This window comes from Symsagittifera roscoffensis, chromosome 9 (assembly GCF_963678635.1).
Source record: "Symsagittifera roscoffensis chromosome 9, txSymRosc1.1, whole genome shotgun sequence".
In the NCBI taxonomy this organism is placed as follows: domain Eukaryota; kingdom Metazoa; phylum Xenacoelomorpha; order Acoela; family Convolutidae; genus Symsagittifera; species Symsagittifera roscoffensis.
In genome coordinates, this window is record NC_087070.1 from 4,959,769 (window position 1) to 4,986,949 (window position 27,181).

The window sequence follows — 27,181 nt, forward strand, 5'->3', positions numbered from 1 at the left end:
CCGTATATGAAAATTGTATGACTAGCATTTTTGGTCAACCCGGGTGAGCAGTCAGTGCAGATATATCATGTACAGTCTCTTTGTAGTGGTAATTTGAAACTAATGCATAGATCAGAATTTTTTTATTTTGTTGTTCTGGAGGTATTGGCAATTTTTTCCACTTTTCAATTTCAGGAGTTTTTTCTTGAGATGAAATATGATCCAACGATCTGTTTTTTGAACCTCTCTGATGACTCAAAGTTCGAACCTCTCTGATGACACCTCTGAAGGTGAACAAGACAAATAAAACTGTTTTATTCTGATTCCGGCGAAATATTTTGTGCCACTTTTTTTTTGGTTTCATAGTTTTTGAAATGGTTACTTTTTATAGACAAATTGTCGTATTCGTGTTTGGGCTGCAATACAATATCACATTTTAGCCTAGACGGGGACTCAAATTCTTATGCAGATTCTCATTGCATTATTTTTTACTCTGTAGAAAATCATCGGCTGACCCACAAAAAAACTCAAAGCCGAATCATGAGTGTTAATTTTATTGCTGCTGCTAAGCTTTCGTCAAGGGGCTTTATGTCAACGAACGCAAGAAGCAATAAATACTTAAATTAACCTAACACCAATTCAGAAAAAAAAACTAAATAAGTAAAATTTCAAAACACAGACAAATCAAATTAAGTTTTCTTTGAGCAAATTTTGTCTCTCGACTTTTTAGATAGATTGTTGTTCCGAATCAAGACTTTTCTCATGATTAGGGTTTTCCTACACCCCAATTCGATTTTGCAATTTTTGTTTCTTACCTAATTTGCTTAATTTCTGATGGGACAGTAGTAATTTAATGGCCTAGATGTCTTCGTTTTTGCATTTTTTGATATTTTTGAATACTCAATCATTATTGGCTAAAAATTACTGTAAAAAAATTTTAAACATTCGGTCTCTCAATCTTGAGGGACGCCAACGAGGTTCGTTTTTTTTTGTTAAACACATATGCGACCAGCATTTTCATCTTAAACCCAAAAATTATCGTTTGAACAATAAAAAGTTCTATTAGCATAAATGCAGCTAAAACCATTTCCGGAAAAACAATCTGACAGTGAGCGTTCTAGTTTTTTCGACATATGCGTAGACAAAATTAGTTATTGTCAAACATTTGCAAAATAATTAGTTTTTGTTACATAATGTCTCATATTTTCCCCAGAGATTAGGTCATTTTATGACTAAAAATAAAACAATGTCATGTTAAAGTTTTGAACAAGGTGTTAGCAATTTTTTTTCCTAATTTTGAACTAAAAAAAATCCGGTTCGACAATTTGACCTGAAATATCTAATCTAAGTCCTGGTCAGAAATTCTTTTTGAAATGTTTAAATATTGCAGAGATTTTCTTAAAATTTTTTGTTTCTCAGCTTAATTGTGATCAAAAATTAATAGTGAACTGATTTCTGGTTAAGCAGTGAACCAATTTCTGGTTATTTTTTTCCAGAAAGTGTTTGTTTCCAAACAAGAAAAGAAACAGATTAACTCTGCACAGAAAATGCGAGAAAACTAGGCTAGATAATCTAAATAAAACTTCTCTCTAGAAAAACAGCCTCCGTTGGGTACGGGCAACATTTTGATTTAATCGCAGATAAACTTGGGATTGGAAACAGGCAATTTACTGCAAGCTGCCAAATTTACCGTTATTTGCTATTGACTGTTGATTAGATTTAATTTCAAATGAAATTACGGCACTTCATGTTGCCAAAAGACTCATTTAATTGTGCATTAGCACGCAGGATTATATAAAAATTTCTCAAATTCGGAGTTTAATGTCTGAAGTTTCTCGATATAACCTTTTAATTCAATACATCTGTCTCACATTCTTAACATTTAGAATTTTTCTTCCTGATAATTACATTAAATGTTGCCAAATGTTTCAAAAATCAAGTCTTTTATAATGTGAAGTTTTTAAGTTTTGTATATCATAACTTGAAACTTACATTATATTTTTTTAGAAGTCATATCGGTAGATAATTTGAGATTTGGTTGTTTCAACCCACACCAAGCGTACACACCACGACGCGTCCACAGCATGACCCAAGTTGGGTAGTCGCTGCAAGACTTTGGGTCTAAAAATTCAGGATTTAAAGTTGAGTAAGACAAACCGTGGGTCGCGAAAACCTCCATGGTCGCAAAAAACTCTGGTCTGGACGTACCAAATACAAAAAATTCTAGTAACGAAAGTCTGGAATATAACATAGACTTGACATAAAGTTGAAACTGTTTCTCGTTTGAAAGCAAGCAAGTTCTATACTGTAATTTTATTTTGCTAAATTGTGACAAGTTTGTGATTGCCTAATGCATTCAACAAAGTTTCTTGTTTTTTGAAGTCAACTGTTTCAGAAATTTACGAAATGTCTACCTATTAAAAAAACGATTGTTGATTTATTCAAGTGTAAAATTGTTTTTTTTTTGTTTCAGTTTGTTTTTCTTGCATTAATGACTGGATTCGATCAGCCATCGTTCGGTAGATGAAATTGTCTTCATTAAGCTGGTCTCGTTTAAATGTTGTGCATTTCTTATTTTGTCGATTGAATTTAATGGGAGGTGGTAGTTATAACCAAAAAGACCGGTTTGATTCCAATTTACCCGTGCATTTTCATTCAAAACATTTTAGATTGGCTTCAAGTGTATCGCTAAAATGAAAATCAATCTAATCAGCAGGTTGAATGAACAAGAGGGCGACCGTGTTTTTGACATATTTCCGGTTGTTTGAGTTTCTTTTTTGGCTCGACCTTACGGAGCACTGGTACTTCCCTTCAATTGATAGTTTAAACGCCAACCAATCAATTTTAAAAATTTAATCAACAATTTTTTTGTTGTTTTGTTTTTCAATTATATAAAACACAAAGCTGCTTGTATCAGGACGTAGTCCTGAATATTCCAAATCCTTTTTAAAGTATATCAACCTTGCTTTTTTTAAAACAAATGTATGAAGTTTTTTTTTTAAATATAGAACAATTTCATCGCCCCACATTTACAAAAATCCATCCCCACAAGACATTTAAATTACAAAATGACAGATTTAGCTCCTAGTAACATAGCACTTAGGGCAAAATACCTGCTCCAGCCAATCGGGAACGGTTTTCAAGACAGAAAAAATCACTCGTGAAATGTTCCAAATTGGCTATATTGGCAATGTTTAAATCCCATATTTTTCTTTACTAGAAACGATTTAAAAAGTGAAATATACTTTTTAAATTTGAGCTCAGCGCAACAATACATTCTGGTTGATATAAGAAATCTGTCAAAAATGGCTAGTTAAAAAATTAAAATTTGTCTGGAGGAAAAAAACACACCGAGCACAAATATTCCGTCATCTTCTTCGAAAATTGGAATAATAACAATGCTTCTTAATCAGGCTGCAAAAAACGGTCATGACTTATATTGAGTTAAAGAATACTTCTCTCATCATAAGAAAAAATAGATAAAGTCTGAATAACTGAATTATTATTCCGACTTCGATGACTGAGACTGAATGTTTGTGCTCGGCGCGGTTTTTTTCTCTAGACCAATTCTGATTTTTTACCATACAATTTTTGACGGATTTTTTTTTATACCACTTGAACGGTATTTTTGTCCTTCCGGTGCTTAATTTTAAAAAGATACTTCTATGGTGATATTTTTTTGTAAAGTTATGGGGGCTTAAGAAACGTCAAATCGAGTTTGACCAATTTGCGATAATTAAAGCGAGAGTTATAGAAATTGTTCTAAAATAAAATGACACATACTAGTGGTTCTATTTAATACTCTTTCAAGCTAAATATATCAGTTTTTAATTTACATAGCGTGTGGGAGGATGTTTTCAAAAAATAAAAAAAATGAAATTCAAGAAATTCGGTTTTCTGAACTGTTGGCTTTTTGCGTTTTTGGTTCCCTCTTTCCATTTTGCTTCGAGTCTTAATAATGACATTTTAATAATACTTTTGGGCATTTCAATAAGTAACGAGGTCTTACTAAACAAGTCAACGGGTGTCTTTATTTTCAACCGTATTTCAGACAAAACCTTCATTTATTAACTAACACGTGGGCACAACATTTCTCTGTCCAATCTCGGGAGAAGAGAAATATTTGCTCAGATTCAGTCAAATTAGTTTCTTATTTCCTTTTCTAGTTGTGATAACGAATGGAAATTTCCAAAGTGATTTCCTGTCGACCAAAGGAAATGAGGCACAATTATTGCAATTAACAAAGCTTGCTATAGATTTTCAGTTTTGGTTCATTTTTTGCAAAAATAGTATAATTAGCGGTTGGGCAAAAGTGCGAGAAAATATCAGAATCTAGTCTTTTTCAATTTTTTTGTCCATTTCAAAAAGTCTTTCTGGCAACGCACTATGCTAAATATATCAGAAATTTTGTCATAGTTGATCTGTCAAAAAAAAGATCTGAAGTTTTTAATAAGATAGGTGCTATCGATTGACATTTAACAATTGTCTTCAACAAAAACACGGCATAGTCATACCAGGAAAAATTCAACGCAAGACGACCCACTTGAGCAATTCAATTTACCCTTTCTGCTTTTCTCGATGTACGTAGCAGCAAATAAAGCCCTACAGTAGAAATCAATCGAAGCCTTCAAATAATCTGAAAGGTACATTAAAGATCAACCAAAACAACACGCTTTGAAATTGGCGTGCTTGACAAAATTTCCTCAGTTTTGAGTAAATTACATTTCCAGAACCCGCGCTCTTGTACGGGTAAGTTTATTTTGATTTTCAACATACAAATACGATAGACGGGTCCCAAAAAATAACCAAGGTTTTCAGTTATGAGTTTTCAAATTGTAAATTATATTGTAGAAGGTTACAATCAAGGGCGGATCTAGGATTTTCTCGAGGGGGGATGGATTTTCGACCAAAATGAATTTCCGAGCTCTCCTATAACACTAAAAAGACCCTGTTTTGGTAAAATTTTATGCGCCGCAGGCATAATTTTAAAAAACAAGCCAAAAAATGCGTTTTTAGGCACTTTTTGGAAAATGTTGACCAAAAAATCGCGTTTCTTTAGCGCGCACTCCCCTCTCATATATATACAGGCGGATCCAGGATTTTCTCGAGGGGGCGGATTGAGTGATAATGGGTGGATTGTCATCTGAGTTCAATACTTATGTTAAAATCAATTTTCACGCTAGGTACTTTTGATAACGCTTTTTTTAAAAAAATCAAATAAAGTTGACATAATCAAATAAAGTTTTCAAATTTGTTTTTCTATCTAACAGTTCTCTCATCAAAAAGTATTCTATATAAACGGGGAAGGTAATATTTTTCAGGTTTTGCTTTGTCCAAAAATTGTTAAATTTGACAATCAATTTCTATCAAATATTTCATTCATCAGAAAAAGTTCTATATTTTCTATCAAATACTTCAATAATCGAAGACGGTCCCATAAATCAGGGGAATAACAATCCCTTTGAGGTCAACCCGTGTTGCCCTAATACGAGAAGACTTCTTCATCTCAGAAACTGATTTTACAATAGTCCCTCCTGAGAAAACAGTCCCTATGACTTAAAATTAACTGTCAATTTCTAACAATGCTTTGGAAAGTATTGACCACTTGCTTCACTTCACTTCGTTGCACTTAGTTTTGGAACAAACAGAAATAGTGCGGGTGAATTAGCGTCTGCCACTCAATTTGATATTACCAGTTTTCGCTTGTTATGAATTGTCGTTTTAAAAAATTTTCGCCTGTCACGTACGAAATGTTGTCATATGGTAAGTTCAGAAAACAATTATGTGAACAAGTACTAAACTACAACTCTAACTCATCAAAAAAAGTATCCACCCGTACTGATATTTGTATTTAAAATCAAATTTGGACATCGAAAATTCATACAAATTTCAGATCTGTATCAGTCCTATGGCATGTATCTTTTTTCGCTGTACATGTATGAATCAGACATGTACAGACATATAACCACGGAAAAAATCAGATATGATCATGTCTGCTTCAGATCTGGCCCAGGTATTCTTCAGATCTGATTTTACCTGATCATACCTGGACCAGACATGATCAGACCAGACTTTACATGATCTTACCTGGACCAGGCATGATCATAACTGACTTTACATGATCATACCAGGGCCAGACATGATCATACCTGACTTTACTTGTTCATACCTGGACCAGACATGATCATGCTGAAAAGACATTATGATACCTGGACCAGACATGATCATGCCTGTAAAGACATTATGATACCTGGACCAGACATGATCATACCTGGATCAGACATGATCATACCTGGACCAGACATGATCATACCTGACTTTACATGATCATACCTGTACCAGACATGATCTTGTCTGAAAAGACATGATCATACCTGGACCAGACATGATCATACCTGATAATACATGATCCTATTGAACCAGAACTGGTTATACCTGACTAAACATGATCATACCTAGATCAAAAATGCTCTTTAAAAACTGCGTAGGCCAGAACTCAAATTATCAACTGGATCAATTATAGACGCAATTACTGAAGCAAGAATATCAGATATATCAAATTTCTACTACAAATATGAAATAAATAACTAAAAGGCAAAGGCGGATTTAGGGGGCGGGTGGGGGTTTTGTTGTGGTCGGGGTTTGGGTATACTTTAGTACAGAGTTTTTCTTCGAGAGACAATAACCGATTTGCAGAAAAAACAATCCAAGAACTTGCTCAAGCTTACAAAAAGGTGACTTTTAACTTGATTTTTTGATGCTTTTTTCACGATTTATTCATGCCTAATTTTATAATGAAGGGAGCGATTGATGAAAATCTTTCAATCACCAGAATCATTAGTATTTCGTATTCGCTCATAATTTTTTTGCACAAAACGAATTCATATTAAACAGAGAAGGAGTTTTAGCATTACAGCTAACTTTTCTAAGCATTTCCTGCAGATATCAAATACTTTTTTGTTCTGTTTCTCAGTTAAATTCAAAAACGGTTTCCGTTAAGTAATGTGTTTTTTTTCCAATCCGTTCTAGATCTGACAAAATTTCGAAGCTCAGTTTCAATCATCTTATTTTTCAATCGGTTCAAAATAGTTTTGCGGTTTTGCGATTTCTTGCAGATTTCCAAATGCATAAACCTGATTAACTAAAATTAACTTTTTAACATTCGATCTCTTTATTATGAAGGGCGCCAATGATGAGGTATAAAAACTTCAAAATAATTAAAATTCTCATCGTACCTTAGTGAAGACCAATTTTTAAATGAAGTTAAACTTTTGAGTACATTTGCGGGGTCTTATGCACTAAAGAACCCAATTTCATTATTTCTACATCTCTTGAACTGAAATTTTTGTGGATGAATTTGATTGGCTAATTAGCCAATCTAGTTCCATCGACATTTTCTGCCATTTCAATTGAAATTTCAAGCAGATATAATTATTAGCCGAAATGATAAAGAAAATTGAATTTTGTTTTGTCAAGCCATTTTACTGAATTTTGCTTGTCTGGGCAAGGTTTCACAAGTGATTCAAAATTAATTTGATAATTTGACTCGAAGTTCCACCTTTTTGGCAATTTCGGCTAATATTTTTATCTGCTAGAAAAGTTGATCGGAATGCCTGACCGTGTAACTTGAATTTGATTGGCTAAAATTACCCAATCAAATTTGATTGCATAATTTCTAGCTTACGATGTAGAAAAATTAATTTTGGGCCGTTTAGTGCATGAGACCCCATTTGTGGCATATTAAATTATCGGAAATTTTTTTTTTTTTTTTAAGGCGAATAGTTCAATTTTCAAGCTCTTTTAAACATTAATTAAACTTTTTGGAGCCTTTTAAGTTTAAAATGCTCTTTGTAAAAAGATTTTGAGCTCTGTAATTTCCGATCAAATACAAACCAAAAATGTCTGAAGAAAATACAAACAAGAAAAAACATACTCTTTTCTTTCATTTTGAAACTGAATTTGATCCCGGGTCAATAGAAAGCAAGTTTTTCTAAGAATCTTGTAAACCTTGCTTAAGATTGGTTACATTCGTCCGATCAGAGTTTTTGTATAAAATTTTTAAAGGAAACGAGTTCTCATGTAAGACTTGCAGTGTTTTGTAAGATTTGCATTTTTTTAGTTTCTTATTGCTTGTATATTGTACTACTTCATAGTTTCTGCTAGTCTCTATAAAATCTTACTCCAGGAATTGTTAAAACATTATTCCTCCGAGACAAGAGGCACATGGGTAAATTCGGGGAGTGCTTGAAACTCAAGGATCTTACAGATTTAATATATTTTTTTCAAACTTTGATAGCAGTTTCATGATTTTTATAGTACAATAAATGATTTTGTAAGTTACCAGTTAATTTCAACTTCGATTAAAATAACCAATCTCAGTTAAGAAAACTCACAGAAAAGTTGGCAAGAATCTAGCAGATAAACTGCATTTGTAGATTCACCATAAAAATTGAGCTTGAATTTAGAAGAAATTTATGATAACAAAACGTATTTTTTTTCCATGACGTGTTGCAATGTTTGGGATCAGTTTTTGTGAGGCTAAAGGTTTTTCTCACCATTTGAAATCCAAAAAACGTAAGTATGCCTCCACACAAAATAATTGTTTTGATTTTTGAATGTATGGACTACGTTATACAGAAAGAAATACTTTTTCGCATGTATATACTTTTTTTATATAAAAGTTTGCTTCAAAAATGATTTTGCGGTGAAAAAAAAGAACCTTTGCTACGTTTAAAAATTTTGCTAAATTTTTGTAGAAAATTGCCCATTCCCTAGGTTTCCAGGCATGGTGTTCAAGAATTTTTTCATCTTAGATATCCTGGTAGGGATCCTGAATGGCTTCTATTAGAATATCCAGGATTGCCCCGGATTCTTTAGTGACTACCCAGTAAGTCCACGGTTTTTCCCTGCCTGTGTAATCAAGGCAGCTTCAATTTTTTTCAATAGTTTCGTAACTTAGTCTCAATGGTGGTTACGAAACTTGATAAAGTTAATCATTGAAAACGGGGAAAAGGAAACAATTGTTGAAAATAGGGACAGGACAATTAACTTACTTATACATTTTCGAACTATATTTGCTGACTTTAAATAGCGGTTCGAAGACCATGAAATTCCTCTTTTGGCTCTGAGAACTTCTTGTTTTTTCTTTCCAGTTTTTAGGCTTACGAGTATCTTGAAAATTTAGGCTTGTGGTAATTTTTCCATTTTGAGGCCAAACTGTGATTTTTGTGCATTGTAAACGGATTTCGTAATTGGTCAAAATCAGCTTTGTCACGGAATCGGCAACATTTCTACTTTTCTTTGATCTTCTATGCTGTTTTGGATTCCTCAAACAAATACTTAAAACATTGTACCGCTCGAAATCGCCCCAAAAATAGGCAATCTTGCGGAATCCGCAACTGTGTTTGAGGAAACCAAAATAGTTTGTGGAATTCACAAACAAATAAAAAGACGTGTGTATAGTTACATTGAGCTGTTGCAGAATCCGCAACTGTCAGCGGAATTCGCAAATTGTAAGTGGACTCCGCAAGTTGTAAGTGGAATCCGCAAATTGTAAGCGGACTCCGCATTTGTTTGCGGATTCCACTTACATTTTGCGGATTCCATTTACAGAACAACTAGATATAATGCTTGATGCGGAATCCACTTAATTTTTGGAACACGTTTAAAGATTTGTATCTGGAATCCAGGAACATACAGACACAAAATTGTGCGCCTATCCAGTGCACAGTTTGGCCTCGTAATGTCGTTTTTTTGTGCTTAAGTTTGGTAAAAGCGGGCTCCTTATTTAAAAAAAACGAGTAAAGTGCCTGTTAGCTTTTAGTTTATGTTGACTTTGGTTGAACGCTATTAATTGATTGCCCTACTTCTTTTTCTCAATTTGCCGTCATAATTTCTACATGTATTCTTCTACTTTACAAGAAATTCTCATGAAATTTTTTAATCGAAAATTTGGATCTCTGTTACTATCCCCCTTTTGCAACAGAGGGAGGGGGGTTTTCGTTACTTGGTACCATAAAAAGGAGATCCAGCTAAAGAGATCCAATTTTTCGAGTTACGATTTTGGAAGGTTTTTGATAAAACCCGCGGATAAAACTGTTGTAACCCAACTTAGCCTGGATTCGATCTTCTGTCAATCATTAGAGTTTGATATTCCAAATTGAATAGTTCGAAGAGCAACTAAGAGGATTTAGCTGGTCCTTTGAGCTTAACTACGACAGCTGTCAGTAAAGGTTTACCTTGAAGACAAAAAAGGTAAATTCTGGTCCCTTAAGAGAGGCGACTGCCGCTTTTTGAGAAGCTATTGAAAAACTGATTTGATGGCCTTCAATCAGGGTTCCTAAATCCAGTAAATTAGAGACATTTCAATTCCACGGGTATTTCTGGTCTTTTTAAAAGTTAGGTCTCAATCAAAACTAATCCAGCGTTTTCACGCAAATTGCTTTTGATTCTGTCTTTGAAAGACCATTTTAAGCTTCTTACTCAATATTAAACTCTGGCAAATTTAGTTTATCAATTACCTTAAGTTTCAATAGAGCACTCTCTTCGAAGTCGATTTCAACAGGTTAGAACTGAATTCACGCAGTCTAATTTATGAAGTATTTCTTCCGTACTGCCTTCAATTTTAGACTCCATTGAACAAATACTGAAAATAACACAGCTAAATGTTTTGCATAGGGTTTTCTAAACAAAAAGGGGAATTTCGAATTCAGTTGTCAAAATAAGCAGAGTAAGTTTGTCTTATTCAACACCTGAGGCTTGTAAAGTTGATTTTTTTCTCAGATTGACTTTCACTTAAACTGTATATCACCAAAAGCAGCATAAAACGGCCATACAAAAGCCCAGCAGGAGAAACTCCAATAAAAATTGGGTTCTTCTGGTTTCTAAACGAAATCAGCCTTGAAATTCTTACAAGGTTCATTTTGCTATAATAACTTATGTATAATTTTTTTCACTGATTCATAGATATTCAGGGTGTTATTGCACTGAAAAACCATCCCTAGTTCATGGATGGATCATGTTTGATTCAGACTTGAAAATTTAGAGCTAATTCAGCGATGATTTAGCCCTGATCATGGATTAAGTGACCCTGGTCATAGACTGAACCATAGATGGTAATCGCTAGGATATCTCTGAATTAGGGATAGTTTTTCCTTCTAACTCAACCCGGATACAATTTGGCCTTCTTGGATTGAAAAAAAGTTTTTTTTCAACTTTTATAAAATTTACCAGGGTGAGGTAACTTCTAAGTAGATTCGAATTTTTTAAATTATTTTACTAGAAAATGTTGCTGAATTTAACACACGTGACATCAAGCCTTTGATAACATTTCGTTCTTAACTCTTCAAAAGTTACAGCCAATAAAGTAATTAGTTTTGCCGAAAGATGTAATTATGTGACTAAAGAGAAATCAGGCAAAAAAATTGGCAAATTGAAAAAGAGATCATGAAAGGTTGAAAGATTTTAAAAATTCGTTTGTAAAATTTAGGTTGTCTTCAAAAAATCCGACAAGTTTTGAACTCTTTTTTAAAACGGTTTTTGAACGCATTACTAATTCAATTAACTTTGTATATCAATTCACTATTGAAGCATGACGTTGACAAAAATGTCCGGATCGATAATTACTTTTTTTCATTGAATGGCGACCTCAATTTCGAAGTTGTCCTTTATTATTGAGAGAACTGTTCGAGTTTGCTTAGAGTTATCCCAACTGGAGGTCCCACGTAATCCCGCCTAATCTGGGAATTAACCGGGAAGGAATTGGAATAGCGGATTTTATTGCTCAACTCTTTCTTTCGCATTATTACCCTTTGTGAGTAGACTTCATTCTGATCTAAAGCAAACCCCCAAACAAAAAACCAGATTCACAATTAGCACAAAAAAACTAGATTCACAATTTTCTCAAAAAACCAGGTTCACAATTAGCACAAAAAACCAGATTCACAATTTTCTCAAAAAACCAGGTTCACAATTAGCACAAAAAACCAGATTCACAATTTTCTCAAAAAACCAGATTCACAATTAGCACAAAAAACCAGATTCACAATTTTCTCAAAAAACCAGGTTCACAATTAGCACAAAAAACCAGATTCACAATTTTCTCAAAAAACCAGGTTCACAATTAGCACAAAAAACCAGATTCACAATTTTCTCAAAAAACCAGATTCACAATTAGCACAAAAAACCAGATTCACAATTTTCTCAAAAAACCAGGTTCACAATTAGCACAAAAAACCAGATTCACAATTTTCTCAAAAAACCAGGTTCACAATTAGCACAAAAAACCAGATTCACAATTTTCTCAAAAAACCAGATTCACAATTAGCACAAAAAACCAGATTCACAATTTTCTCAAAAAACCAGATTCACAATTAGCACAAAAACCAGATTCACAATTTTCTCAAAAAACCAGGTTCACAATTAGCACAAAAAACCAGATTCACAATTTGCTCAAAAAACAGATTCACAATTAGCTCAGTTTGTACAGATTCGGAGTTTGCGCTTTTTTCCAGTGTCGTGATTGCACTTTCTGACTGAGCAAAGAAAAATAGTTCGTTGAAAATTTTAGAAAACAGAGTGAAAGCCACATGAACTTGGCCCATGATTTTATGTTTATTGCACCGCGCCGACTTTATGACTAAATAACTAAATTACCCAGTAGCAAAAAATGAGAAACCAGGTACTCGCGTTAAAGCTGCCTCAACCTCAAATAAATATTTTACGCCTTAGAAAATAATTTATGGTACAAATTTTGGGCCTTTCTACTTACTCGGCCCAAACTTTTCAATATTGCAATTTTGTAATATTCAATGTTTAGTGTTGAGAACAAAATACTCATAGCACTGGTTGGTTTGGTTAAAACAAATGCGATCACTTTATTCTTTGGCCGACTTCGAGTAAATACAGAGGTGATAATTTTTTCCATGGAGCTATTTTCTGTGTTTTTTTTAATCTGGTTAAACTTTGGATCGAATTTGAAATAATTTTGAATAGCTCGCCAAACATTGCTCATTTCAGACAAACTCGGCTTATTTACAAATCGACTAAAAGTTGTGAATAAAACATTTTCTGATGATATTGAAATTTGATAGGCTAACTCTAGCCGATGAGATTGAAGCAAAATAGTTTCCATTCAACCCAGGACTGAATTTTTAAATTGAATTATTATTTAGGCGGAAAGTGTAAAAAGACCCCAAATTTTGAAACTTGTAATTTTTTGGCTATTCGTTTTGTTTATGTGGCTGGTCAATGAACAGAAAGTTATGCGAGCAGAAAGTGTCTAAAAGCAAAAACAAAAAAAAACAAGTAAGGAATTATACGAGCTAACCAATAAAAACAAAAACTTAAACAAAACCACAAAAGAATTAATAAAACAAACAGAATCAAAGAAAAAAATTATAACGATGAACATCGATTAGTAAGCTCATCAATTTTTTTTGAACTCCAATTTTATGTATAATTTATTCATTTCAATAGCAACTTTCACAATTTTAATAGTTGCTTTATCAATTGAAATTCAAACCCTCGTTTTCTGTTTTCTGCTCAGTGCCTCCGCCTATTGAAATCATGTTGAAGTTTTGTCGGCTGTTATTGAATTTCTTACAAATTCAATAAATTGTACCGTACTACTATGATAGAGTAACCCTTCGAAAAAGCAACTATGATAGAACAGGACCGCAAGCATTTAGCATTTAATAGTTTGAAAAATAAGTTGTATAAGTTTTTCATTTCAAAACTTTGCAGAATATATGGAATCAGAGACTTTTCAGTTTACAAAAGGAAAAAGTATGTTGTTTTTATCAAGAAAAATTTTACATATTTTACTTTTCAAAACCATAACTTACTTTTGTAATCAAAACTCAATTTTTGTACTTTTTGCAATTTTTCCACCTAAAATTAGCGAATTTTTTTAAGTAATGGGTACAAGTATGATAGTTAGTACCCATGAAAAAGTAAGTATGAAAGATGGGTCCGCCAATTGTCGTGAAAACTTCATAAACACAAAAAAAAAACAAAAGCGAACCATGTTTCCAAAGATTAAACCAAAAAAATTGTTAAGGGAGCCTTCTAAAGATAATTGACCCCCAACTATCATAACTGTACCGTTGTACCTGTTTCGAGAAAAATTGGCCTGAATAGTTTCGATATCAAGGCTAAATTAGACCATGTTTGCTGAAAGGCTTGCCTCGTTAATTTAATTCGTTTACAACTTTCATACCTGAACTAGTCGTTCCTCAATCAAAAACAGTAGTAATTTAAAAATTTAAAGAAAAAAAACAGAAGCTTTCTTAGGTTTGTACCAAAGTTTATCTCTAACATTGATTAATTGTAACAATTTACTTCCCTTCAAACTGGCTCTGCTTTTTGCCCAAAGCCAGCTATACTTGCTTTTTAACGTTTTGTTTTTTCAGACGTTTTCAATTCAATCACGTACCGAACAAAGTCTTCTATTCGTACGAGAAACACTTAGCCTCTAAGCTAAATATCTGGCCTCAAAATTTTTTTGAAACTTTTAAATAAATATTGTTTATCTCGTTGCGGTTGAGCAGTGAACTCATTTGAGGTTGTTCTTTCCAGAATTTGCATACTTCTAATGTTAAATGAGATATAAATTGGTTCTATAGAGAAATAATAAAAAATAGGCTAGATTATCCAAAAAGAATTTCTATCCAGATTAGACGTTTTTGTTGGGTACGGGATGGCATCTGCAAAACGTTTCTCGAAATTGACTTTTTCCACTTTCACAACAGAGGCAGACAGGATTTCAAAGAAAAAAAATAACGATGAACATCGATGAGTAAGCTCATCATTTTTTTTTGTGAATTTCAATTTTATGTATAATTTATTCATTTCAATAGCAACTTTCACAATTTTAATAGTTGCTTTATCAATTAAAGTTCAAACCCTCGTTCTCTGTTTTCTGCTCAGTGCCTTCTCCTATTGAAATCACGTTGAAGTTTATCGGCCGTGATTGGATTTCTTACAACATCAATAAATTGTACCGTACTACTATGATTGAGTAACCCTTCGAAAAAGCAACTATGATAGAACAGGACCGCAAGCCTTTAGCATATAATAGTTTGAAAAATACTTTGTGTATAATTTTTTTCATTTCAAAAGTTTTGCAGAATACGTGTAGTCAAAAACTTTTCAGTTTACAAAAGGAAAAAAGTATGTTGTTTATTTCAAGAAAGTTTTTACATATTTTACTATTCAAAACCGTAACTGGGCTTTTGTAATCAAAACTCAATTTTTGTACTTTTTGCGATTTTTTTACCTAAAATTAGTGACTTTTTTTAAAGTAATGGGTACAAGTATGATAGTTAGGACCCATTAAAAAGTAAGTATGAAAGATGGGTCCGTCAATTGTCGTGAAAACTTCAATAACACAAGTAAACAAAAGCGAACCATGTTTTCAAATATTAAACCAAAAAAATGTTAAGGGAGCCTTCTAAAGATAATTGACCCAACTATTATAATTGTACCGTTGTACCTGTTTCGAGAAAAACTGGCCTGAACAGTTTCGGTATCAAGGCTAAATTAGACCATGTTTACTGAAAGGCTTGCCTCGTTATTTTAGTTCGTTTACAGCTTTCATACCTGAACTAGTCGTTCCTCAATCAAAAACAGTAGTAATTTAAAAATTTTAAAAAAAACTGAAGTTTTCTTATGTTTGTATCAAAGCTTATCTCTAACATTGATTATTTGTAACAATTTACTTCCCTTCGCACTGGCTCTGCTATTTGCCCAAAGCCAGCTTTACTTGCTTTTTAACGTTTTGTTTTTTCAGACGTTTTCAATCCAATCCCGTACCGAACAAAGTCTTTTATTCGTACGAGAAACACTTAGCCTCTAAGCTAAATATCTGGCCTCAAAATCTTTTTAAAACTTTTAAATAAATATTATTTATCTCGTTGCGGTTGAGCAGTGAACTCATTTGAGGTTGTTCTTTCCAGAATTTGCATACTCCTAATGTTAAATGAGATATAAATAGTTTCTATAGAGAAACCATGTAAAATAGGCTAGATTATCCACAAAGAATTTCTATCAAAATTAGACGTTTTTGTTGGGTATCTGCAAAACGTTTCTCGAAATTGACTTTTTTCACTTTTACAACAGAGGCAGACAGGATTTCAAAATAGAAAAACTTAAACCCTGTAACCAAATACCACCTTTTTTGCCAAAAGGGAGGGAGTTATACTCAACATGATACTGTGATCTTCTTGTCAAAAACTAGCTTATGTAAGGGGCCATCTCTTGTTTTTTTTTCATAAATTATAGTTTATGGTTTTTATCAGCTGAACTGCTTTAATTTAATTGAAAGCTACTGATTAAAATTTATTATCTTGATGTTACCCTGCTTTGACTTAAGCCGTTACATGACCCTATAGTTAAAAAGTCTAGGTAAAGCACGTAGATTCTAGTTGTGAAAAACTTTCACTTCATAATTTATTCAACACGTCAAAATACCCTAGTTTGTTAATAAAAATACATCTGTAGCAAACCTGAATCGCAAGGGTGAATATTTTTTATGAGAATAAAAACCAATATAACAGCTATTTAGTTCTTGATCAAAACCCTTTTTGACCCTGGCTTCGACTTATCAGAAACTTTCGAAACAAAGTTTTACAAAATTATGAAATCTTTTTAATTCTAGGAGTTTTTCTCAACAAAAACTATAGTATCTTTTGTGAATCACTTTTGTTTTTAATAAAATAGGCTAAAAGACAGGCGTTTGCGGAGGGAATTTTTTGGAAAATTTGACCAAACTTTTTTTTCAGCGCGCGCTCCCACTCTTCTTCAAAATTACTCTATAAGGTCATTTTGGCCTATAGAAAACTATTGGTTCGTTCGGCCAAAAATGTAAATCTTAAAATAGTCCTGAAAGGGGTTCGATTTTCTACGAGAAACACAACTCTTCTCTATCCACTCTTAGTTTCGTAGCTCATAGCTGATGCAACCCATCAAACTATGATGACCATACTGATCTAATAAAACATCTTGCAAACATTGACAAAAATATTGAAATTTTTTAGGAAAAACCAACCATAAGAGCCGTTAAACTTTTTAACCGAGCGTTTATGTTAGATATCTATGTATGGAGTGCATGAAAAAAATGTTCATCATAGAGTTCTATCTTTGCAATTAGTATAAAAAGCAGATCATACATCGCTTCAACAAGATTTGCAGAAAAACTCAATATCATAGAAATTTGAAGTTTTTCTTGTCACGCATCATTTATGTTAAAACAATTGTTTTTGGAAAAAATTGTTGCATTCAAAAAATTTTTCGCAAAATTAGTCCAGGCTGAATTTTAAATAAATTGTCCAGGCTGAGTAACGTTAATTTATTTTTTCTTTCTTTATAATTCTGACTGAGTTATGAATCAAAATCTCATCTAAATAATTTACTTGATTATCTGTGAGTCGAGTCTTCTTTAAACAATGGGATTCGTAATATCAGAAAATCTTGGTTATCATGTTTTGGAAAAATCACCAAAATTTATAGCAATATTTCAAAGAAAATTAAAATGTTTGATTAATGGAAAAAATGCCTGTCATACCATATTCATGTGTGGAAAATTATTTATCATTCACTCATAGAAATTGTATGATTTGGTCAGCCACTTGGTATCTCAAAGCAAACCGGAAACGATTCCATTACAATATAAATCTTGCGAGCGCACTAGTCTACTGTCAGTCTGCTTTTTTGTTCTGAGTATTGAGCAAAAATTGGAATATTTATGCTTGGGGTGTCGTTTGCTAGACCATCTGAAATATACTGTTGCTTTGAGTTCAACTATATTTAAAAATGTTGCTTGTTATCTCTTTTTTGCAACAGTATATCATGGCTTAAAATTGGAGCGCCTTTGATGGCTATTAGATTCAAATTGTGATAGTTAACGAGCAATTGTTGCGATTAATTGAAGCGTAACCGGCAAACTAAAAACTTTCAAGATGAAATTAGGCAAGAAACTTGCTATTAAAGCTACGCTAGAAGAACAATGTACCACTTGATAGTTTTCTTATCTAGTGGTGGAAAAAAATCTAGTGAAAGAAAAATTGTCTCATTTTTGAAAACTATATCAGATTTTTTTGAACCAAAAAGCTTGTGATCGATAGAATAGAATAGTCGGATTTTTCAAGAACTTAAGTTTTCAAGATTATGAGATAAAATTACAGCTTATGATTAAACTAGAACTCTATAACAACCCAAAGGAGCAAAGCAAAGGCAAGTATAAAAGACAAATCACTCTTACACTGGACATACTGATTCGAATAAGGACATACTAAGCATACAAAGTAGGCATTTCTCTCTCGTTTTTTTTTGATAAGTATATAATTTTAAACAAATCAAAACTATTTAGCAAAAGAAAGTTCTCCAGCTGTGCTTCAAAATCGGGCCACCTCATCTTTCAAAATTTCTTTCCATGAAGCAAACTTGTACACTCCAGTTTTTTGCAGCTTCATATGGCCAACATTTATCTGTTTTATTATGCTCAAAAAATTCTACTACACAAGGTTGGAAGAAAACTACGGATTTCATTTACAAGAACGCTAGATAAATGACAATTTAAGTTGTTAAATATATTTGCCGATAAAATTTGCAATATAGATATCAATGTATGCTGTGTGTTTGACTTCGAATAGGCCAGTGCTTTTCCGCGGAAGTTAAAGTGTATCAACGGCGAGCTGAACGGTTTGATTATGATTTCCAAATTTAATCCTGAAACTATTAACAAACAATAATACCACTATCGGAGCGAGCTCTCTACCTCGTGGTACTCTATGATTTCCAGGAGCCCAGCAAACTTTTGAATCACAATTTTTACACAGTGTTTTGGGTCAACTAATATATTCGCAGCTATTTTACGAACGTGAATACAAAATCCGTATGAATCTAATTTCTTGAGAAATTTCTGATTTAAAACAGATTTTTAAGCTTTCAAGGTCAGGAAAAACAAGGTCAGGAAAAGGCATATAAGTTTGCTAAAAGACTTGATAATTCTTCTTCAATAAAAATGTTACTGCGCCAATCAACAAACTTTTATTGGAAGCCAAATTTACCTGATTGTTTTTTTTTCAGTATATAAATAATTAGCGGACTAACGAGCCCTTCTCTCAGAAATGAATCGATATTAAAAGTTACTCATCGTCCGAAATGCAGGACTTACCAAACCAACTGGTTTGTGAGCCGAAGTTATTTTTCCTTTAAGTTTTATCTAGAAATACGCGTTTTTGATTCGTTTTGTTGTGTCGAAATTACAAAAACGGTTCGGCAAAAATCTGAATCATCCAAATCAAAGCAAGTCTTCATTTTTTTGCGAATCTTGAGAAGATCTACGAATTGAAATATGTTCAGGCTCCCTAAGACAGTTTTTGAGTTTAAAATTAAATGGCTTGCAGCGGTTTCGAGCAGCTGTTTGTAAAATAATGTGCATGAACGAACAGTAAAAGCACAATATTTTCGCGATATAGCATTTTCTTTAAATTTTGTGACCAAGTAGAATCTTGCTGGTTTCTGTTGATATGTCTTCCATCATATTTAAACCCCTTGATTGTAAAAGTGTTTCTAGTTATTAAATAATAGGGAACGATAATGGTTTGCTGAGGAAATTTTTGGTCAACAACTTTCCGCTAAATATACACATCGTTAACGAAACATGTTTGAGTTTTCAGAAAAGACCGGTACTTTGTGCCGCAAAAACCACCTGCTCTCTTTGATTGTTTAGACTTATAGGCTCAAAATTGAAATTGGATTCCACAAAACTTATAGGCTCAAAATTAAAATTGGATTCCTCAATATAGCGCGCTGATTTTTAATTGAACATGAATAAATTTCAGCTGTTCAATTACGAAATTCAGCAAAAAATTTCGTAGAATTCTCTGAACCGGCCAAAACGCGTTTGTCTCTAATATTTAAAAAAAAGGTGTATGCCTCTCTAAATCCCGCAATTTATATATTTTATATGGAATATACTAGTTTACTTGCTAAGCAAAAGTCAGATTTAAACTCTTTGTGTTTGAAATAGTTATCTGATTTTCCAAGAAAGGATCCCACACTAAAACAAAACTGCTCGTATATCAGGTCAAAGACCTGAATGTTCCAACTGTCCCCTTAATTCATATCGAATAGTTTTTGGGAAAAGAACATTTTGAAAACCTATACATTTTGCACAATATCAAAATGTAAAAATTTGAGTCGTACAAAAATAATACGACCAATGTGCTAGCCTCAATTCAATTTAGAACGATTTTGTTATGCGGGATAATTCATCACGCATAAATATTTCGCGTTACGCTCTCAGCATTATTAATAAAGCGCGCATAATTTCGCGCGCATAATTTAGTCCAGAACATCGCCAATAGGAAGTTTTCAAACCCCAAAAACTTTACAAAAAAAAATTGAAGGTAAAAAATCTTTTCGAATTTGAATTCAAGAAGTCGATAACTTCAATGGGGTATAAAAAATTTGAGTTGAAAACTATTATTTCGATCGGCGAAAATTGACTGAAAAAAACCACACCAAGCATAAATATTCCATTATCTTCGAAAGTCGGAACAAAAAGTCTTCAGAAAAAAATGAATTTGAAAACTGAAAAAAAAGTCTTCAGAAAAATGAACACAAATATTCTAAAACCATAAAAACTCATATAAGATTCTAAATCAATTTATTTCTAATTTATTCAAAATCAATTTTTTTCTTGGGGCATATACCTTTGTTTTTGAGAAATTTTATTTTGATTTGAATCAATGAAAATTGACTTAAATTAATTTAAATCAATGTCATTTGACTTAAATTGAATTTAATCCATCTTCTTATAAATATTTTATACAAATTGTAATTAATAATTTCAATGTATGCCTTTCAGTTAGTTTTTGTGCTAATGTTTGGTCTGAAAAAAAAGTTATAAAAAAAAGAAATTTTTTCGCAGCACTAATAATTGTTTCAATTTGAGTTCATCGATTTTTTGACGATTGTTTTGCTTAGCTGTGCAAAAAAAGTTATTGTTCCGACTTTTGTAACAAAAGTAACGGAATATTTGTGCTCGGGGTGGGTTTTTTTCTTCAGACAAACTTCGACTTTTTAACTAGCCATTTTTGACAGAATTTTTTATATCAATCGAGAACTATTGTTCTTGAGCTTAAATTTGAAAAAATAATTCACATGTGATTCGTACAGTCATGGGGGTTTAAAGATTGCCATTTTGACCAACTTGGCACAATTAACGCGCGATATTTTCGAGCTATTATTGCGTAAGCAAGATTTAATCCGTTTCAGAAATCGTTCCAAATTGACTCAAGGAAGCTTATATGTCATAATTGATATGTTAATAGGAGCAAAATCCTTCACTTTGTACTTAATATGGCGTGTGGGGTGATGTTTTTACAAAAAAATCTCAATTAAAAAAAAATTTAATTATATTTTATTACATTTAAATTTTTCATGTTCTTGGTGCTCTATAGACCTTAAAAGGCAGTCGGAATTTTCAAAACTTCGCCCTGATACGAGCAATCTTGTTATCCTTAAAGTTAATTGAAGAAGGCTCACTTAAAATTTTTTATTATCACCGAAAAACCCTTAGATGTAAGACTTGTCTAGGGATCACTTGAAACTATTAGTTTGCATTGAATAAACTTTCCTCAAAATGCTTCATAACACTGCTACACTGATGGGAATAAATTTTTTGATTCCTTTTTTTTTCGCAAAATCGGGAGCCAAGTTAACAAGAGATTTATTGAGAAAATTGCCTGAGGCTACAAAAATGATCTTTCTGAAACTCCAAATTTTGACTTTAATTGATTTTGATGAAAATTGGATGGAATTAAATAGCTACCTAAATCCATTCAAATTCAAACCTTTTTTATATTCTTAAGACACCTGATTTGATTGGAATTTATTTGGACGATTTAATTTAAATCGTTTCATAAAGCTTGCCAGCTCCAAAAATTTCCATGGTTATTCGAGTTGGGTTAGAGTTAAATTTTAGATGAGTCTATTGGGCTACTGTGGTACAAAAAAAACGTTTCATATTTAGGATATGAAAGCTTCATTATGATATGAAGTATGTTTAAATAACATTTTCATCAACTCGAGTTTTAGCTGTTAAATCTCTGTGCAGAGTACAAAGTGATTATCTGGGATTATCAATGATAGAGAGATGGAGTCTCTAATGGATGATTTAATGAACAACTCTCCCGCCCAGAGACAGAAGGTGGGCAAGAGGAACTCCATGGGGGGACCTGCCTCCTCTTCTCATTCAGGTCACAGAAGGCCAAGGTCAGTCAAGTTCAAACAATCACCTATTTAAATTATGATGGTCTAAATTTATAAAACAGTTCTGTTTTTCAGCATCCATTTAAAACATAGCCTAAGAAAACGACGGAGAAAAACATGCCATTGTTGTAATACAAATGATTTCTTTTCGGAAAAAAAACACAAATATACTTCCAATTTTTGAATGACATTTTGCTTTAAGAAGACGGTGATAATGTGAGAACATTGTCCAATGTATCTCACTTGATGTAAATTTTCCGTGTTAAATCTGGCCATACTATGTTCATATTTATGTATGCCTTATCAACCATCAAGTCGGGAGCAGATCTAGAATTTTTGCGAGAGTAAAAAATGATAAAATATCTTACTTAATAATAATAAAAAACAATCATAATAAAATGAAATAACTTTCAACTTGTAAAAAAACTAAGTGTCTTTTGTTGTTTTTCAGTCTCCTGTCAACAATGAAAGTGTATAAAGGAGCGGATGAACAAAAGACTAATCAACACAAACCACTTCAGGCAAGGTTAGAAATCATTACTTAAGCCTCATTCATCTCAAACCAGAGGCCGATCTAGGATTTTCTGGAGGGGGGGGGGGCGGATTTTCAAAAAATTTTCGAAAAGTTTGACCTTTTTTATAGGTCGACCAAATTGATTTTCCGAGCTCTCCTAAACCAGCCCCCCCCCCCGCCCCTGTCTCAAACGGAATCGAAACATATATCTATTTAATATGCATTTTTTCAAATAAAAATATAAACAAAAGACGGACAAAATCAAATTTTTATTTGAAAAAATGCAGCCAGTTAAAGCCCTTACAAACTTTCTGAGAAACTTCTTAACCTTGTCGCTCCCAGGCGCGAATCTTAGGTTTTCTCGAGGGACAGATTTTCAAAATATCTATTTTTAGGTCGACCCAATTTTCTTTTCGAGATTTATCTCAAATCAATAATGAATTTTTTCAGCAAAAGATTGAGACCCGAAGGCAAATTTTTGAAAAATATAGAAAGTGCTATAGAGAAAAATATTGAAAGAAATAGATCAAAAGTGCTCTTTAGTTCGACCGAATTCCGCACGCTTTGACCCCTCAAAGTTAATATGATATTTTTGCGCACTTCGAAAATCTTTCGGCTCGATTGGCAGAAATCAGATCTCGTAAAGTGGTACCAAAGTAGAGACCCATTCATTGATGAAAAAAAGGTCGAATCAATGAGGGGGGAGGGGCTGTTAGTGGCGTCAGTTTTCCTTACTCCGTTCCTTGATTATATATGCTGTTGTGAAATAGCGGAGATGTTCGACTCCCAATCGTTAGGTCATTTGTTCGATTCTCACTCGAGTTTCTTGAATATTTGACAACGCAAAATTAGTCATAGAATAGCATGCATTTTTTAACCAGGTTCTCCCTAAATAAATGCACAGATCATTTTTTGGTCCTTTTCTTTTGCTTTCTCTTGCAGATAAATTGTGGTGGTTTTTTATTTTCGTCGTTTCGAAGTGGGAAATAATCTTTCTTTCAAGTGTGGTTTAGTTTTTTTTGGCTCTGAACATGAACAAGGAAGGAACGTTGCCTTTAGTTTTCGTTCGTTCTATTGGTCTAGTTCTGTAATGCTCAGCAACCGCCAGTTGTTTTTTTTTCGTACGCAAAATCAGGTACCTCAATAAATTTACTATAGATGGGGCTGAGTCAATGAAGATGGAGCTTACAGTTTTGATTCAATTGATACTTATATAATTGAAAAATAGTTATCTTCCAGAGGAGCAAAACCGTTTTGAAAGTTTATTTTTCAGTCTAATTTGGAGCAAGTAAAAGCGAACGAATACGGTGCAAAGCATTAAAAAAAGATATGAAATTCTAGGTTCTTAGTTTTGAAAGAAGGCCATCAATATTGTACCCAGAAATTTTCGGCTCCTCTTTGCATAGTAGGCACAAAAAACGCATAACAACAAGAAACAATTGCAAGGGTTGTAACTTCTGTTTGTATTTTGTATTAAAGTTTGCCTTTAGTGATCATTAAATCATAGCTATAAAACAAATATCAGTGTTGGAAAAAAACACTAACGCAAAGTTTTTTGCTGGGTCAAAGTTTTCAGTACCTAGACCAAGCATTAAAATGGTATTATTTGATGACTTAATTTCGACAAAGTTTATCTGAAACATCGCTGTCTATTCTTGCAAGTGTATGGGATTTTATTTCAGCAAGTCATCAATTGTCAGCCCCAGCATATATGTGCAGGAGACCACAGTTTTGGACGAGAAACAACCGATGGTTCTTCTCCAAGCAGCATCCTCGTCAGCAGAGAACCCGGCGGGGGGCAACCGATTCAGATCCAGCTCTTTTTCTCGACACAACAATGACGCATCCCTTCTCAAGCCAGTTTCTGAATCGGACGATCTGCACAAAAGTAGTTTGAAGTGTCCCTCCGCGGCACTCAACCCGAAGTCCAAATCGGGCCCGAGGCGAAACAGTTTCTGCGTGTCGATGGAAGTGAAACAAAAGCAAACCTCTCTCAAAACGTTGGGGCTTTTTAAATGATTAAACAACTTAATTGAATGACAAATAAAAAATTGATGTTACATTTATGAAAAATTCAGGCGTTGAATCCAGCATCAATCAATAAATCCATTAAAAAAATACTAAAATGTTTTTTCTACAATCCAGAATGTTTCGGTGTCTTCAATCATGAAGCCTTAAAAAATATACAGTGAATATTTTTGCAGAAATAATTATAGAAGATTTGTCGCCTGAATTTTAAGAAATATTTCATTTCATCCAATGTTAATAATTATCTAATAATTAATAACAAGATCGACAAATTGAAAAAAAAATGAATCGTTAAAACTGACAAATGCGCAGTAGCGGATTTAGGATGAGTTATTAAATTAAATTTTCGACCGAAAACGCATTACAACTTCAAAACTTCCCAAAGTTCAGACAGTATTGTTGGGCAAAACATAATATTGAAAAGATTTTTTTTCAATAAAAGCTGATACAACACACTTCTTAATAGTAGCGAAAAGGTTGACAAAAAATTGCAAATATCTATCGATCACAGCAGAAGTCGTTAGTCCTAGATCCGCGTCTCATGAATTATTATAGTTAGTTATTCATTTGTGTTAGTGTAATTGTATTGAAATATTGGTGGTGATAAACCGTGAATGTCGTGAAATCAAAATCTTCCTGTGTAGCAAACAAATATGTGTTCAAATATAGTTTGATTTTTAGTTGGTGTTAGTAGCTATTTGTAGAAAGAAATTAAGCAACCTTTAACGTTTTTTTGTTTTCATATGTGTGTTTCAGAACAAATTATTCGCAACAGGGTCGAATAGCGCTGCTATGTACAAAAGTTGCAGACTGCTACGCCAAATATTTCTTTCGACGTTTTTTTAGTTTTTAGAAAAAGCCTTGAATTCAACAATTTAATGTCTATTGAAATTAAAAGCTTTTAACTAAAAAAATTGACGAAACTTAAAAAAAGCAAAATGAAAATATAATTTTCGAATCATAACAGGCGCGGATCTAAGGTTTTCTTGAGGCTGGCTGATTTTCAAATCAATGTTTGAAACTGGAAAATTTCTGTGGATAGAGTAAATCAATTTTTTTTGCGAGCTATAAGAAAACTCTACAATGACTTTCATTACGAGGCCAAACTGTGCACTGGATAGGCGCACAATTTTGTCTCTGTATGTTCCTGGGTTCTAGAGACAAATTTTTAAACATGTTCCAAAAAGTAAGTGGATTCCACTGACAAATGTTTTGTGGATTCCGAGTACAAATAACTGTAACGTAAAGTATTTCGGCACATTTATTTTGTTGCGGATTTCGCAACAAGCAAATATAGCTAGTTGTTCTGGATTCAGCAACTGTATCTAGATTCCACAAAATGTAAGTGGATTGCGCAAATGTAAATGGAATCCGTAAACATAAGTGGAATTCGCAAATAAAATGAGGATTCCACTTACAATTTGGGGATTCCACTTAAACTTTGCGGATTCTGCTTACAGTTGCGTTTTCCCCAACAGCTCAATGTAACTATACAAACGTCTTATGATTTGCTTTTGGATTCCACAAACTGTTCTGGATTCGGCAAAAACAGCTGCGTAATCCGCAAATTTGCCTATTTTTGGAGCGATTTTGAGCGGTACAATGTTTAAGTATTTGTGTGTGGATTCCAAAACAGCAAAGAAGCTCAAAGAAAAGGATTCCGCGACAAGTCTGATTGTGGCCTGTTGCGGATTCGGTTTACGATGCACAGAATGTACAGGTTGGCCTCGTAAAGTTGTAGCAGATATTTTGACTTGAATGCAAAAATTCGAAAAAAAAACAGGTAAAAAAAACGACGTTTTCAGGTACATTTTGGAAAATTTTGACCAAAATTGCACTTTTGGTCCACTTTTTGTCCTCAAAATTAGTTTTTAGGTGGGTTAGCCCAAATCAGATGTCGTAACAAGTATTGTCAAAGAGAGGACAAAGCTGGAATTGCTGAGGGGGAGGGTTCTTTTTCATCCATTTCGTACTCGAGTGTTTCAGTGTTTTTTACTACAAAAGTCAAGTACTACAAGTAGTCATCAACTATATATCATAGTGGAACTATATATTACAGTAAATTAGTTTTAGCCTTGATTCAAACAAAATTTTAAAAAAGTTTAAAAAATTTTCCCAGGGCCGAGAAAAATCGATTAGAGTTTTTGTTTTATCGTCTAATTTTGACAATAATGCGAGCGAGAAGGCTTGTGAAAAGCTTATAATAGATAGCTTTAAACTTAACTCAAAACACTAGCCAACACTTAGCTTAATCAAGTGAAATTAAACCTCGAAAATCATGCTAGCGTCTTCTAGATATTTAAAATTTGAAGAATGAACAAAAAATTGACAGCAAAAAAATCGTTCAAGTCTGAAACTATTGCCAAATATGACGATTTTAAT

General features: G+C 33.1%; 2 protein-coding genes across 12 annotated transcripts in view; one reads left to right on the forward strand and one right to left on the reverse strand.

The window, feature by feature from the left end:
- Window positions 1-24,871, forward strand: part of LOC134853944 (uncharacterized) — a 28,154-nt gene extending 3,283 nt beyond the window's left edge. For 3 of the 11 annotated variants that reach the window (XM_063869952.1, XM_063869956.1, XM_063869955.1), the window contains exons 2-4: window positions 22,084-22,260; window positions 22,709-22,783; window positions 24,454-24,871. In XM_063869952.1, the coding sequence (XP_063726022.1) occupies window positions 22,142-22,260; window positions 22,709-22,783; window positions 24,454-24,790 (531 nt within the window). In that variant the 5' untranslated portion in view covers window positions 22,084-22,141 and the 3' untranslated portion in view covers window positions 24,791-24,871. Of the gene's footprint in view, window positions 1-3,975; window positions 4,729-5,545; window positions 5,743-10,126; window positions 10,544-10,598; window positions 10,709-11,678; window positions 11,792-22,083; window positions 22,261-22,708; window positions 22,784-24,453 lie in introns of those variants that run through there. The other 8 variants (XM_063869945.1, XM_063869949.1, XM_063869948.1 and 5 more) reach the window with 8 other exon arrangements.
- LOC134854483 (uncharacterized) overlaps window positions 1-27,181 on the reverse strand; it is a 562,741-nt gene that overhangs the window by 94,162 nt on the left and 441,398 nt on the right. The gene's annotated exons all lie outside the window — the stretch shown is intronic.